The 13,671-nt window shown below is 38.7% G+C and overlaps 1 protein-coding gene across 2 annotated transcripts in view; it reads left to right on the forward strand.

Annotated features, from left to right (window-relative positions):
• The first annotated feature begins 1,744 nt into the window (after window positions 1-1,744).
• EPM2A (EPM2A glucan phosphatase, laforin) overlaps window positions 1,745-13,671 on the forward strand; it is a 102,985-nt gene continuing 91,058 nt past the window's right edge. For both annotated transcript variants that reach the window (XM_021693527.1, XM_044917483.1), the window contains exon 1: window positions 1,745-2,045. In XM_021693527.1, the coding sequence (XP_021549202.1) occupies window positions 1,745-2,045 (301 nt within the window). The remainder of the gene's footprint in view (window positions 2,046-13,671) is intronic.

Raw genomic sequence — 13,671 nt, forward strand, 5'->3', positions numbered from 1 at the left:
CCTTCCTTCCTTCCTTCCTTCCTTCCTTCCTTCCTTCCTTCCTTCCTTCCTTTCCTCCCTCTTCCCCTCCTTCTTCTCCTTGTTTTATCTAGGGAATGGACAGTACTCACTTTGGAAGAGCTGGTGGGAATAATGCCATTTGGAAAGTTTACACACAGGCTGCGTAGCACAACAAGATAGTCCTGAACTGTCAGCTCCTAGGGTCCTTGCATGGCCAAATGACTCTTAATTTCCTAAAATTAGTCTAAGAGTATTTTGTTAACAGCAATTTGAATAAACTGACTCACATGCCACCGTGATTTAATGTCTGCTTTGCTACTGAATCAGCCATGTTTGGCCAGCCTTGCTGTCTTAACATTTTTCTTTGTGTTTATCCTTAAGCCTAGCAACCAACCAAACACCGAACGGAATATCAGTATTTAAGAGGAAAGCATATTAGTTTACTAAATGTTCCACCGAGAGACTGAGTTTGTAGGGTTTACATTTTTGTACTTCTTTTTGTTTTACTTATGATATTCTTAATGCATGAAATTTTGGCTCCCCCCCTCCCCATTTTTCACAAGCTTTCAAATACTGGTAAAAACGTGAACTAGAGATATTTTATGTGTCTCTGGTTCGCATAAAAGATTGTTGTGTTAAGTGGTGAATATACAAATACAAGAACAGGAGAACAATTTTATTAAAGAATAAAAAAGTAACAAATATGTAAACAGGAGGGATGGTGGTTATCTTACAGCTGTGACAAAAATTAAAGCCTTCTCCCCAACCATGTAAATAGGGTTTTTTTTTTGACCAAACGGCTATAAATCTGTATTTCTTGACACAAAAGCGTTTTGTTTACTGAAGGCAAATTTTAAACAACAGGTTTTATTTTTATGCCACCAAAAAAATTGTCACACATTTGTAATCATAGAATTATGGTCTTTGTTTTACCTCGAAAAGGACTTGAAAGTATTTACTCCAAACCCGCTTTACATATACTAAAAATAATAACATTTTTTGAAAAAATGTAAGCGATCCTGTGTTATTTCAGGCATCGAATTGGACTAGACAAGGGAAAAGTAACCAGCGTTTTTTTGCATCAGCTCTGGGTTCTAAATGGCGTCTCTTCCACCAGTCAGAGAAACCTTTAGAGTTAGCAGGGTCTTTCAAGATGGTTATTCTATACCCTCACTTTACAGATAAAGAACCGGAGGCCTAGAGTAAGGGACCTGTTCAAGGGCCGGGGCTCTTCTAGAGACCGCGGCCACGATCTTCCCCCAACTTCACGATTCCGCAGGCTGCTGTCTACCTGTCATGCCTTTTTTGTTCACGACCCACATAAACATAATCTCGAGTCTTAGGGAAAGCTGACGGGAAAATCGCGGGGCTTCGGAGATGTTCTCCTCCCTTCCCTGACCCGTTTGGACTCCCTTCTCTCCCCTCCGCCGCGTCCCCAGCCTCCCCGCGGAGCCGCGCTGCGGGAAGAGGCGGCCGGCGCGAGCAAGTGTCCTTCTCCACGAGAGGACACTTCTCCCGCGACCGCTGCCCGGCGCCACAGGCTCCCAGCTGGGCCAGTCCCGGCTCCTGGGCCGCGTGATGCAGCCCCAAAAAAGGTGCAGCCTCGCACGTGTCCCCGCCGGCGCCCCGACCTCTGGCGACCAGGCCTCCCGCGCCGCCGCCCAATCGCCGCGGCCGCCTCGCGCTCGGGCCACGTCCGCCGGCCGCGGGGGCACCGACACCCGGAGCTGCGCCGCCCGCCGCCATGCGGTTCCGGTTCGGGGTGGTGGTGCCGCCCGCGGTGGCCGGGGCTGGGCCGGAGCTGCTGGTCGTGGGGTCGCGGCCCGAGCTGGGGCGCTGGGAGCCGCGCGGGGCCGTGCGCCTGAGGCCGGCGGGCACCGCGGCGGGCGCGGGGGCGCTGGCGCTGCAGGAGCCGGGCCTGTGGCTCGGGGAGGTGGAGCTGGCGCCCGAGGAGGCGGTGCAGGACGGGGCGGAGCCGGGCCGCGTGGACACGTTCTGGTACAAGTTCCTGAAGCGGGAGCCGGGAGGAGAGCTCTCCTGGGAAGGTACTGGGAGCTGGCGTCCGCCCCGAGCGCGCACCGGGGGCTCCGGCCTCGGCCTGCGGCGGCCCGCCCGTGCCCGCTCCCTGGGCGCTTTGCCCGCTTCCCCGGCTTCGAAAGCCGCCCGAGCTCCCCGGGCGCTCCGGGCTGACCTTGGGCTGCGGGCCAAACTGTCGCCGCCCGCCGCGCCTCGGGCTCGGGAGGCGTCCCTAGATTCGTGCTGGGTCCCGGCGCGCCTGCCCGCGCCTTCGCTTTGTGACCCTCCGCCTCTTTCCCACACGCCGGGTTCCCGGGGTGTTTCCTGGCGTGCTAGCTTCGGGGCCCACTTTCCTAAGTCTCCCCACGCCCCCTGCCCCGGGTCCTCCCCGCGCCAGTCCGCGGCCGCCTGGCACGCCCCGCGGCTCGCGGGTTCACGCCTGAGCTCTGCCTTAGTGGTTTCTGTGTCCTCATTTCCACCCCCAGCTCGTTCACTAAGGAACGACCCAACCGGTGAAGCTAGCCTGTTCTCTAATCCACGTGCCACCAATGTGTGGTGTTTCTTTTCCTTCTTAGATTTGAGAGTGAACCAGTGCAGAGACATTGAGTGTTTCTCTTTTTGGATTTTTGAATGTATTGAGATATACTCTTATTTCCTAAGATTTTTATAAAAATAATATGTGCTAGTTGTAAAAAAAAAAGAAAATCAAATTTCAAGGTAAAAAGTTGTTTCCTCCATACACCTTAAGCCCACTGCCTTCTGCCCAATATATGTATGTCTCTCTCTACCTATCATGTATGTATGTATCTCACACACAGATTTGTAATATATTATTCTGTATCTTGCCGTTTCTCGCTTAACGATATGTTGCGGGTTCTTTTTAGTGTCACTCCATATAGATGTATTTTATTTTTTAAAAGGCAACAAATTATTCTGTGTCTAACTAGTGCGCATTTAGGTTGTTTTCGTTTTCCTCTGTTATAGACTGTAGTAAGTAGCTTGCCTGAAAGTCCCTGTATGGAGTTATCTTTGAGTATTTGGGAGTGTTGCTGTAGGGTGGATTCTGAGAAATGAAATTGTTAGGTCAGAGTGTGACCATATTTTACATTTCAATAAGGACTGCCAAATTACACTCTGAAAAGGTTATACCAATGTAGACGCCCCCAGCGATGTGTGAATTTAGACAGCTCTTTCTTAAATGTGGTGTACAAAGCAGAGGATTGGAATATGTGTAATTCAATTGTTGTCTAAAGCTGATGAACGTCTCTTTAGAAGTATGTGCTATGGTGAGCGCTGTGAATTGTGTAAGACTGTTGAATCACAGACCTCTACCTCTGAAACAAATAATACATTATATGTTAAAAAAAAAAAAAGATAGTAGGAAGGGAAATATGAAGGGGGTGAAATCGGAGGAGGAGAGGAACCACGAGAGACTATGGACTCTGAGAAACAAACTGAGGGTTCTAGAGAGGAGGCGGGTGGGGGGATGGGTTAGCCTGGTGATGGGTATTAAAGAGGGCATGTACTGAATGGAGCACTGGGTGTTATACACAAACAATCATGGAACACTACATCTAAAACTAATGATGCAATGTATGGGGATAATGTAAGAATAAAAAAATTAAAAAAAAAACTAATGATGTAATGTATGGTGGTTAACATAACATAATAAAATAAAATAAAAAAAATAAAATGAAAGTAAGTAAAAAAAAAGAAGTTTATATGACAAAATGGGCCATTTAGTCCATAACAATGTGGAAACAAAGAATCAGTAAAGAACATGAGTATTCTGTAATACGTTCATATATTATCCTTGTCCCACTGGGTTTTATGGACAGGTGGCATTTATTGTCATCTTGTATTACCATGCCTGAATGGAAAGATATCCTCACCAGTTTATGCCCTTCTTTACAGGATATGACTTTTATTAATAATATTATATAACATTTTTTTCACAATAAAATATCTAATAATTTTAATAAAAATTAAGGACTTCCCCCTCTCTAGTCCCCCTCCTTTTCTATTTTTAGCTTTTCTGATATTCCTCCCAAAGTTCTAAATAATTTGCTTATATTGCTATTTCTTAATGTATCAAGTTTAACTTTTCTCTTCTTAGATTTTCTGAGTTACTATATAAGTTATATATAACATTTTAAAATTAAAATTAGACAATATCTACTGACAGCAGCTGTGTATCCATAAATTTAACCATCATACTTGCTGTGAAATATGAGGAATTTAAGTTCATTATCTCTCTCCTCCCTGCTGATTTTTATATTATTACTTTATATAAAAATTGTATATGTATATAATTGTTGACTTGCTATTATGTAGAAAGTTCTGTGTTATAATAAAACTATTATGTAGGAAGTTACTCCTGTGTAAGAAGATAAGAAAAATAGCTGACACACATTCTTCTTCTCCTTACTTTGGCTAATTATTTTCTCTACATCGGTAAGTTTTATATAATTTATATTTTGTTTTATAATTGTTACTGTTCCTTCTTGTTTTAGATTGACAGGTTGGTTCTAAGAATGGTAAATTAACAAAGAGTATTATGAGAAGAGTCATAGTCAGTATTTAAGAGTAAGGATTCTGGAGCCAGAATGCCTGGGTTCACCAACCCATATATGACCTTGGGCAAGTTACTTAACCTTACTGTGCTGTTGTTGAAAGAACTAAGCTGGCTAATAAATCTAAAAGAATTAGAATAGGGCTTCTATTAAGTGTTAAATAAGTGTTAGTGATCGTTATCTTTACTGTTACAATTAGGAAATAATTATTGCAGAACCAAGTAGTGCAATTCGACTCATAAAAAAGGAAATGTAATTCTGTGACGTGGAACAGAAGGAAGGAATTCTCTTACACTATAAATCATGATCAGATTTTACTTAAGATGATACCAGGGTTTGTTTTACTTCATATTTGGGTGGTGATGTTCTTCTACAACTTGTTTAAAAATTTCTAGTTAATTTTTTTTTTTTTACCAGAAGCAGCACAGTGATCATCAAAATTTCCTAGCTTGCTTGTAGTATTGGATGAATGCAAATTTCTCATTTTTTGAAAATTTTTTTGCCTTGAAAAATTGGGATTCTTGTTCTAATTTTCACTGATGTAGTGCTTTCAGAGCACAGCTATCTGGGACTTTTTTTTTTTTTTTAATTGAACTCCTGTGTTAGTTACATTGTTTTGGATTGAACTCCTGTGTTAGTTACATTGTTTGGATTATGTCTTCCTTTTTCTTAAATATCTTAGTCATTTGGTTGAAGTGCATCCTAAAATAATTTTGAAGAAACAGTAAATGGGAGATAAAATATCTGAATTCTTAGTTCCTTGAAAATGTCTTTATTTTGCCCTCACACTTGACTGCTCCTTTGGTATTCTAGTCTCAAATTAATTTTCCATTTGAAAGCTTTGCCTCAGTACCTTGTAGTACCCATTGTAATGGATAATTGTGATGTCAAACTAAGCCCATTCCTCGACAGGCAATCTGTTTTTTTCTTCCCTCTTTGGAAGCTTTACCACCTTTCCTTAAATTATTTTACCAGGATGTATCTGAGTCTCTTTTGTTTATATCACTTGACAGTGGGTTGGCTCTTTCAATTTCAGGAATTGTTTCTTTCAACTCAGTGAATTTTTTTATTTCATTTCCTTCCCTGTTTTCTCTGTTCTTTCCTCTGAAATGGCTGTTTAGCCATGTAAAGTCTAGGTTCTTTTTTTTTTTTTTTTTTTTGGGCATCTAATTGTTCCAGCACCATTTGTTGAAAATTCTTCCCTTCCTTTTTTGATGTGCCTTTATTAAAATTCAGTTGCCTGTATTTGCACTGATCTATGGGCCCATTCTTTTACCCATGTCACACTGTGTTGATTACTGTAGCTTTATGCGAATCTTGAAATAGTAGTATGAGTCCTCCATCTTTGATTTCTTCAGTATCGTGTTGGCTCTTTTTGGTGTTTTGCCTTGTCATTTACATTTTAGAATCAATTTGTTGATATTACAAAATAGCTTGCTATGATTTGATTGGGATTGCATTGAATCCATATATCAAGTTCAGAAAAATTGACATCTTCATCATATCGAGTCTTTCAATCTCTGAATGTAGAATACATCTCCATTTAATTAGGTCTTCTTTGATTTCTTTCATTAGTGTTTTGTAGTTCTCCACATACAGATCCTGTACGTGTTTTGTTAAATTTATACATTTTGGGTGTGTGTGTGCTATTTTAAATGGCATATTTAAAAACTTTTTTTAGTTATAGATTTCAATTGTTCATTGCTGATACATAGGAAAGAAATTGACTTTCATATCTATTGATTTTTGTCTGGATGCTGGATATTGTAGTTTTTCATTATTTTAGAGTTTGGAATTTTTTTTTCTGGCAGTTAAGTTATTTGTGGATTAGTTTGTTATTTTTGAAGTTTATCGTGAAGGTTTATAAGGGCAGGTCTATAGTAGCTTTTACTGTAGGGCTAATTTAGCCCTACTACTAAGCAATGACCCTTCTATGTTCTCTTTTGAATGCCCCATGTATTAAATAAGATCTCCTCACTCCGATGGAAATGCAAATGTTTCCCAGTTCTCTGTGAGCTCTGCCAGTTCTTTGGAATACAATATTCAGAAATTTATTCTGTTTGTTTTTTGTATGGCTTGCCATTTGTTCTTTGTATGGCTCTATCAGATTTCATCTTATGCATCCACAGATTGGCATGAAGCCAAAGAATCTAAGAGAACTTTATGCAGATTTATGGAACTTTCTCTTCAAGGCTTTCTCATTTCTGGAATTTGGTCCTACAAATTCCAATCACCCTGTTCTCCCCAAACTTGGATTTCTATTTCCTTAATCACTGAGACCATTGAGTTCTGTTTGAATCCCCTTCCTGTGTCATGGTTCAGAAATTCTCTAGGGGCAGAAATCCATGGCATTCATATTGTTCACCTTGTTTCTTTTTCTTCTCTCAGAGATTAAAGTCCTGTGCTGCCTTTTGTTCAACATTTAAAAACAATTGTTTCATACATTGTGCCATTTTTTTAGTTGTTACTTTTATAAGCAGGAGAAGAAATCTTGGACTGATTTTTGAAAGTTTGCAGGTAGGTACTTTTCCAGCATATTTTTAAAATTTTGCAAAAGAATTCCTGATTTTGTTGTTTATTTCTAATATAATTATGTATATGTGTGTATATATATGTACATGTATTCATACACAGAGACACATACATACACAGTCTAAAATCTATATCTTTCTTGTTAAAATTAGATTGTTTTCCTTGGGAGTATCTTCTAAAAGGGATGATTAATAACTATACTAGGGTTGTTAGGAGGACTAGTTTATAAAGTGCCTAGAACAAAGTAGTAGCTATGACTTTAAGATAGCCAACAATTTATAGCAGCTGAATTTCCTCAGTCTTTCCATTTTCAAGATGAAATTTATTGATCTTAAAGGTAGTTTATGTTTATAGAAGCAACAGCAGTTATATATAATATTGGACTAATCCATACACTGACCCCAAACTATACCAGCATTGCCAGGATATTCTAGATTATGCTGCAACCTCCCAATAATTATTTGCCTTACCCATTTCTACTTGTGCTTTCTATTCCAGCTGTGCTATACCTTGGTGAAGACTGGGTTTGAATGGAGGATGGATGGACATGTACTGCATAAGGGATGTCATCCATATTCCAGCTGAATTTGGTGGATAGAGTGCACTCAACTTTTTTTCTTCATCTAATTGCACAATTCTTTTATATCTTTAATTTATTAAATTTAAATTCAATTTAATTAATATATACTGCATTATTAGTTTCAGAGTTAGAATTTAATGATTCATCAGTTGTATACAACTCCCAGTGCTTACACTTCAAGTGCCCTCCTTAATGCTCATCACCCAATCACGCCATCCCCCCACCCACCTCCCCTCCGGCAACCCTCAGTTTGTTTCTTATAGTTCAGAGTCTCTAATGGTTCAGTGCACTCAATTTTAATTGGATAAACTTTGACTAGAAGAATAATCTCCTAAATATAACCTTAGTCCTTTGTTTCATCTATTATGAGGTGAGAGTCTTTTTAAGAACATAGCTATGCTTACTACACTCAAAGGAACCATCAAAGCCATCATTAAAAAGGCAATACAGAGGGACCTGGTAGAGAGTTACATGAGAATAACTTAATGAGATATGAATGGCAAGTATAAAGGAAACTTTGAAGAGTGACATATGACATGGTCAAGAAAGAAAGATTTATTTTAGTAATAGTTTATTACTGTTGAATGAAAAATTCTAACTAAAAATTACGATAAGTGAAATTTAACTGTTTCTTGGTCAGCTGAAATTATTGTATGATGATTTCATTTTAGGATGGAGAAAGTGGGGCCCAGAGAGGTTTAGCAAATATCCTAAGCCCACACTCTGCTAGCCTGTGGGAAACACTGGCTGTGGGAAACTCTTTCTTTAGGCAGGAGTCCTGATTTGGCACTAGGCAGGGCATGGAAATTCGGTGAGTGAATTTTAATATTCCATACACAGACTCTAACTCTAGGACTTCATGGGTGAGAAGGAGTTCCTGCGGGCTGCATAAGATCTGGGATAGCTCTGGATTATCAGTGAGAAGGGAATTGACAGAGAATGAGAAAAAATGGAGAGGTGAATTGAGACTCTATTTACTCCAAAGGCTCCCTTCTCTTGATATTCTCTCATCCCTCCTCCCCACTCCTTTCTCTTCAGAGCATTCACTGAATGTGGTCTATCAGCCAGAATGACCTGAAGTTTTAACAACATCAAGAAGGATATTCAAACCAAAACGAAAAGCATTCTTTTCCACTCTTGGATCAAAACCAGTTGTTATCAGACAGAGGAGAATAATCCAGGAGCAGATATTACTGCAGTTTCTTATCCTGTCTCCCCCCGTACCTGATCCTCCATCATTTGCCAGAGAGTTAATGGGAGCTGAAATGAAAATGCTTGCTGCTTTTAGGTGATTTGTTCATGTCCTCTAGAAGCAGAATGAGGTTCTAATTTTAGGAAAAGTTAAAGAAAATATTGTTGCATGCTCACACAGTGGGGAAGGAGAAAGTTATGAACATTTTTTTTTTCAAAAGGTGGTAAAGCAACTACGATCTTAACGATGCTCTTTGGTGCTCCCGTGGAGACAGACTAATCAGTTGGATAAAGCGTTAGTTTAAACAAGTATAACGCATTTTATGGTGTTTAATTTGGGGAGATAAAATGCATATAGTGGAGATTTTATACTTCATTAAGTATGTTTCTTTGTGTAAAGATAATGCTCATGAGTATTTGGGATGTGAGTGTGAATGAGGGAAAGATTTACAAATTGGATTTGTAGAAAGCCAGAGAATGGATGGATAGCTTAATGAGATGAGAAAAGTCTGAGGACATTTCACCTTTCTGTGAACAAGATGGGCTGAGCTGGCAGGTCAGGTCCGACTCACTGGGCTCCCACTAGGCGTGAGTGATGGCTCTGTGTCTCTGGGCCAGCACCGACGCTGGGGCTTCCGAGCAGGAAAGCTCATTAAAGTGTTTTATTATTCCAAGATCATTGTCAACTTGAATATCATTATCTGGAAAATGTTCTGTTTTCCGCTCCGATGGTGAGATCCTGGGCTGTGTCCAGCTAGCTCAGGTCTGTAATACAGCCAGTATACACTGAGTGAGAAGCTTGACATTTTCAGTTCTATGACCTTCATGTTTTTAAATGTTAAATCATAATGTCACATTAACATAACACAGAGCTTGATCCTGAATTTTCGCTAATTAAACCATAGAGAATTAGAGGAATGGTTACTATGAAATCATTTTCTTTTCAGTTTAGTTGTAAAAGGCTCTATATTATGTCTATGAGCAAAGAAAAATTTTATCAACATTTCACCTATGATTGCCAAAATTTCTGGACATTATAGTTATAGATTTTATGAACTGTTAGTACCTTTGGAAAAAGTTAATACGACATTTAAATTCATGTCTTTTGTCATAAATTACCAGTTTATCACTTTCTTCATTGAAATCATTAAAAATCTGTCTATTTGATGAGCATAACAACCATTACCCAGAACAATTCTAGAGCTGGAGAAATTTTGAACTCCCATACACATGAGACTGTATTTGAGGGTTACACTGTTAATTTCCATGATCTTAGATTCGGAACTATTCTAAATATCATCTGTTGCATTCTGAGGTTGTGCAGATTCTGAATGTTGAATACAAGAAGACATTGGTTTAAAGTGTTGCTTTAACACTTACTAGTTCAGAATAATGAGGAAGCATTGAGCTAATACATGTGAACATTCTTTGTAAATGGAAGTAATAATTGTTTTGTGCTAGAAATATTGAAAAGATTTTGTCATTGGCTTATTTATGTTTATCATTTTTTTTTTTGGTGATACTTCACATTTATTTGCAATGAAGGAGTATCCCATAAAAATTTTATTAGAAAAGCACTTTACCCCTGAGCTGTGTATACATTTTTGCAAAGGCTTCAGTCTTCACTTACTTAATCTGTTTAGAAATTTGAATCTGCAATTTTCACTTGATGATGTCTTTTGATTGTGGTTAAAGAGGTTTTATTATTTTTCAGAGAGATGCGCTTAGAATTCATTAGTGAATCAATCTAATTAGGTGTGAGGAATGTAGAGAGATATAGCCCAAATCAAACTTTAAAAAAGGGAACTCTTTTAGGTACTCTGCTATTACAAAGGTGAAAAAAATGCCATGAAAATAAAAATATATTAATTTCATTAAACCTCACATTTTAGTATTGTTTAAAACCTTATTTTGGTATTAGCCATTGAGAAAGGATGTCTATAACTTTCCTTTCCTCAGGAAAAAACCCTAACAAATCAGAATAGGTATTTGATTCATTTATTCAACTCATTTTACACACAATTTTGAGGCTCAGTTACCCACTTGGCATTGTGATAAGTGCTGGGAAACAACGATGAAAAATTCACAGCTCTTGGGTTTAAGAGGTTTACATTCTAGCTGAGAAAAAAAGGCTTATCATCAAGGAAGGACTATAACAGAAATCTGAAAATCTATATGCAGTGTAGTGGAGGAAGTTCATCCCCATAATCAGGAATGGAAGAGAGATTGCGGAAGTCTTTATGGAGGCAATAGAATTTTAAACTTGGTATTTAAAGAAAAACAGGATCTTCCCTCATTACTTTTTCTGTAATTATGAAAATAAAAGCAACACAGTATTCTTAAAGATCTGTCTGATGTGACTCCAAGAGGAAATTGGTGCTCTGACATGATCTTCTATGAGTGAGAATCCTGGTTTTATTAAAGTGACAAGGGAAAAGCCAGAGTCCGGGGGTTCAAAGGCATTAAGTGTTTAAGCCTTTTGTGGTAGGACTCCCTTGGACTCTTGTGATGTGTGGCTGAGCTGTAGGGTTTTTGGTGAAGGAATGCTGAGAATGGTGAGGAAGGTGGGAATGGGGACGATAGGAGGCAGAGGGGCAGCACTTATGGGGTGGTGAGCAGGGCCTTCTTTCTTGAGGCCTAGAGGACTGAGGCAGGGTCAGCCTCTCTCACTGCTTTGTTCACTTGGATCACTGCTGTTCGCATCTTTTCTTTTTCTTCAAATGTAGCTCAGGTAACTCTCTAGCGAACTTTCTAGATACACCAGTGATTCCCTAACCTGGTGAACTTTTTAAACATACAGATTCTTGGGTCAATCACAGACTTACAGAATCTCGAAAAATGGAGCCTGGAAATTCCATATTTTTAAAAAGTTTTATTGAGATGTAATTCACATATCATAAAATTCACCCCTTTAAAGCGTAAAACTGAGAGGTTTTTAGTATATTCACAAAGTCAACATGAATTATCCAACATTTTCAGCACTCCAAAAGAAAATGTTGTACTCATTACTAATCAATCTCCATTTCTCCCTCCCCCATCCTCTGGCAAATGTAGTAATGGACTTTCAGTCTATGAATTTGTCTATTCTGAATATTTCATATAAATGGAACCATACAATATGTGGCTCCTTGTAACTGACTATATGTGCTTCATTCATACTTTTATTGCTGAGTAATAATTCATTGTATGGATATACCACATTCCATTTATTCACTCATCAGTTGATGGACATATGGGTTGTTTTCACTTTTTGAATAATGCTGCTATGAACGTTTGCATAGTCATGTTTTCACTTCTTTTTATTTATTTGTTTGTTTATTTTCACTTCTTTTGGGTATATATCCAGAAGTGGAATTGCTGAGTCATGGTAACTCCGTGGTTTACAATTTGAAGAGCTGTCAAACTGTTTTCCAAAGTGACTGTATCATTTTATGTTCCCACCAACATTGCATGAGAGTTTCAATTTCTCCATATCCTTCATAGCACTTGTTATTGCCTGTATTTTTAATTTTAACCATCCCAGGGTGGGTGAAGTATCTCATTATGGTTTTGAATCACATTTCTCTAATAACTGATAGATAATGTTGAACATCTTTTCATGTTCTTATTGGCCATATGTCAACCAGAGGATACTCATTTGTGAGTGTATCTTCTTGGAAAAATATCTGTTTATCTCACTGTCCATCTTTAATTGGGTTGTTTGCCTTTCAATTGTTGCATTGTAAGAGTCCATGTTTTTTAAAAATCTACCTCTGGTGGCTATACAGATAATACTTGGATGGACAATAGGAAACTAGGGTTGGCAACTGACATACCTAACTTGGGCTGAACATTGAAGCCTTTACCTTGAGATGCATGAATTAGTTTTGTATAGTACTTTATTTTGTTGTTTAGTAAACAAGTAAGGCAATATGATTTAATAGAATTATCTGTTAGGTACATTTATCTTCCTTGGCCAGCTATTACCAAGTTCATCTTTCTGTGCACTACCATTAAGTGTAAGTGCTTTGTGAGCCTCTTTCCTCAGATCACCTCTTATCTTAAGCTACATTCTTCCTTTGAAGGATTGTCTTCAATCTTGTGATGATATAGCCCTAGCTCTCCTCTCTTTTCTGGACTAATATATTCTATTGTCTATAAGACTTTCTCATCTGGATGTCCTGTAAGTACTATAAACTCAATATATCAAAACCTCAACTACTGATCAACCTTCACAAAGCTTTTTTTTTTCAGTGTTCCTGATTTAAAGACACTAGCTCAGTCACTTAAGTATGTGGAAGCATAACTTCTTAGGCTGAGCTGATTGCGTGATGAACCCCTGAGGTATGCCAAGCATTTCCTAGTCCACATCCTTAAGAGATTTTGATTTAATAGTTCTGGGATTGGCTAGGGAATAAGAATTTTACAGTTTCCCCAGGTGCTTTTGATAACCAGCTGGTTTGGGAAGTCACTGTAAGAGATTCTGTAAATTGAAATATCTCAGTACCCCTCTCCCCCACCCCGCCAGCTACCTTTTTATTTTCATCCTGCTGCCTCAGTTATGGTTTGGTTCCTTGGTATTTCAGTGGCCTTTTACATGATCTAACTACTTTGTGTCCTTTCTCTATTCAATCTTTCCTCCACCCTGCTACCAGAATTATCTTTCTAAAATACAGATTGGATGATGTCACATGTGCAATTAAAAATTATTTGATGAGTTCTTGTTTCCTGTAAAATAAATCTAAACTTCTTACTATGCCATTTGAGGCTCCTCACTATTACCTACTTCTGTCTGCACTT

The sequence above is a fragment of the Neomonachus schauinslandi genome, chromosome 8 (genome assembly GCF_002201575.2).
Source record: "Neomonachus schauinslandi chromosome 8, ASM220157v2, whole genome shotgun sequence".
Classification (NCBI taxonomy): Eukaryota; Metazoa; Chordata; class Mammalia; order Carnivora; family Phocidae; genus Neomonachus; species Neomonachus schauinslandi.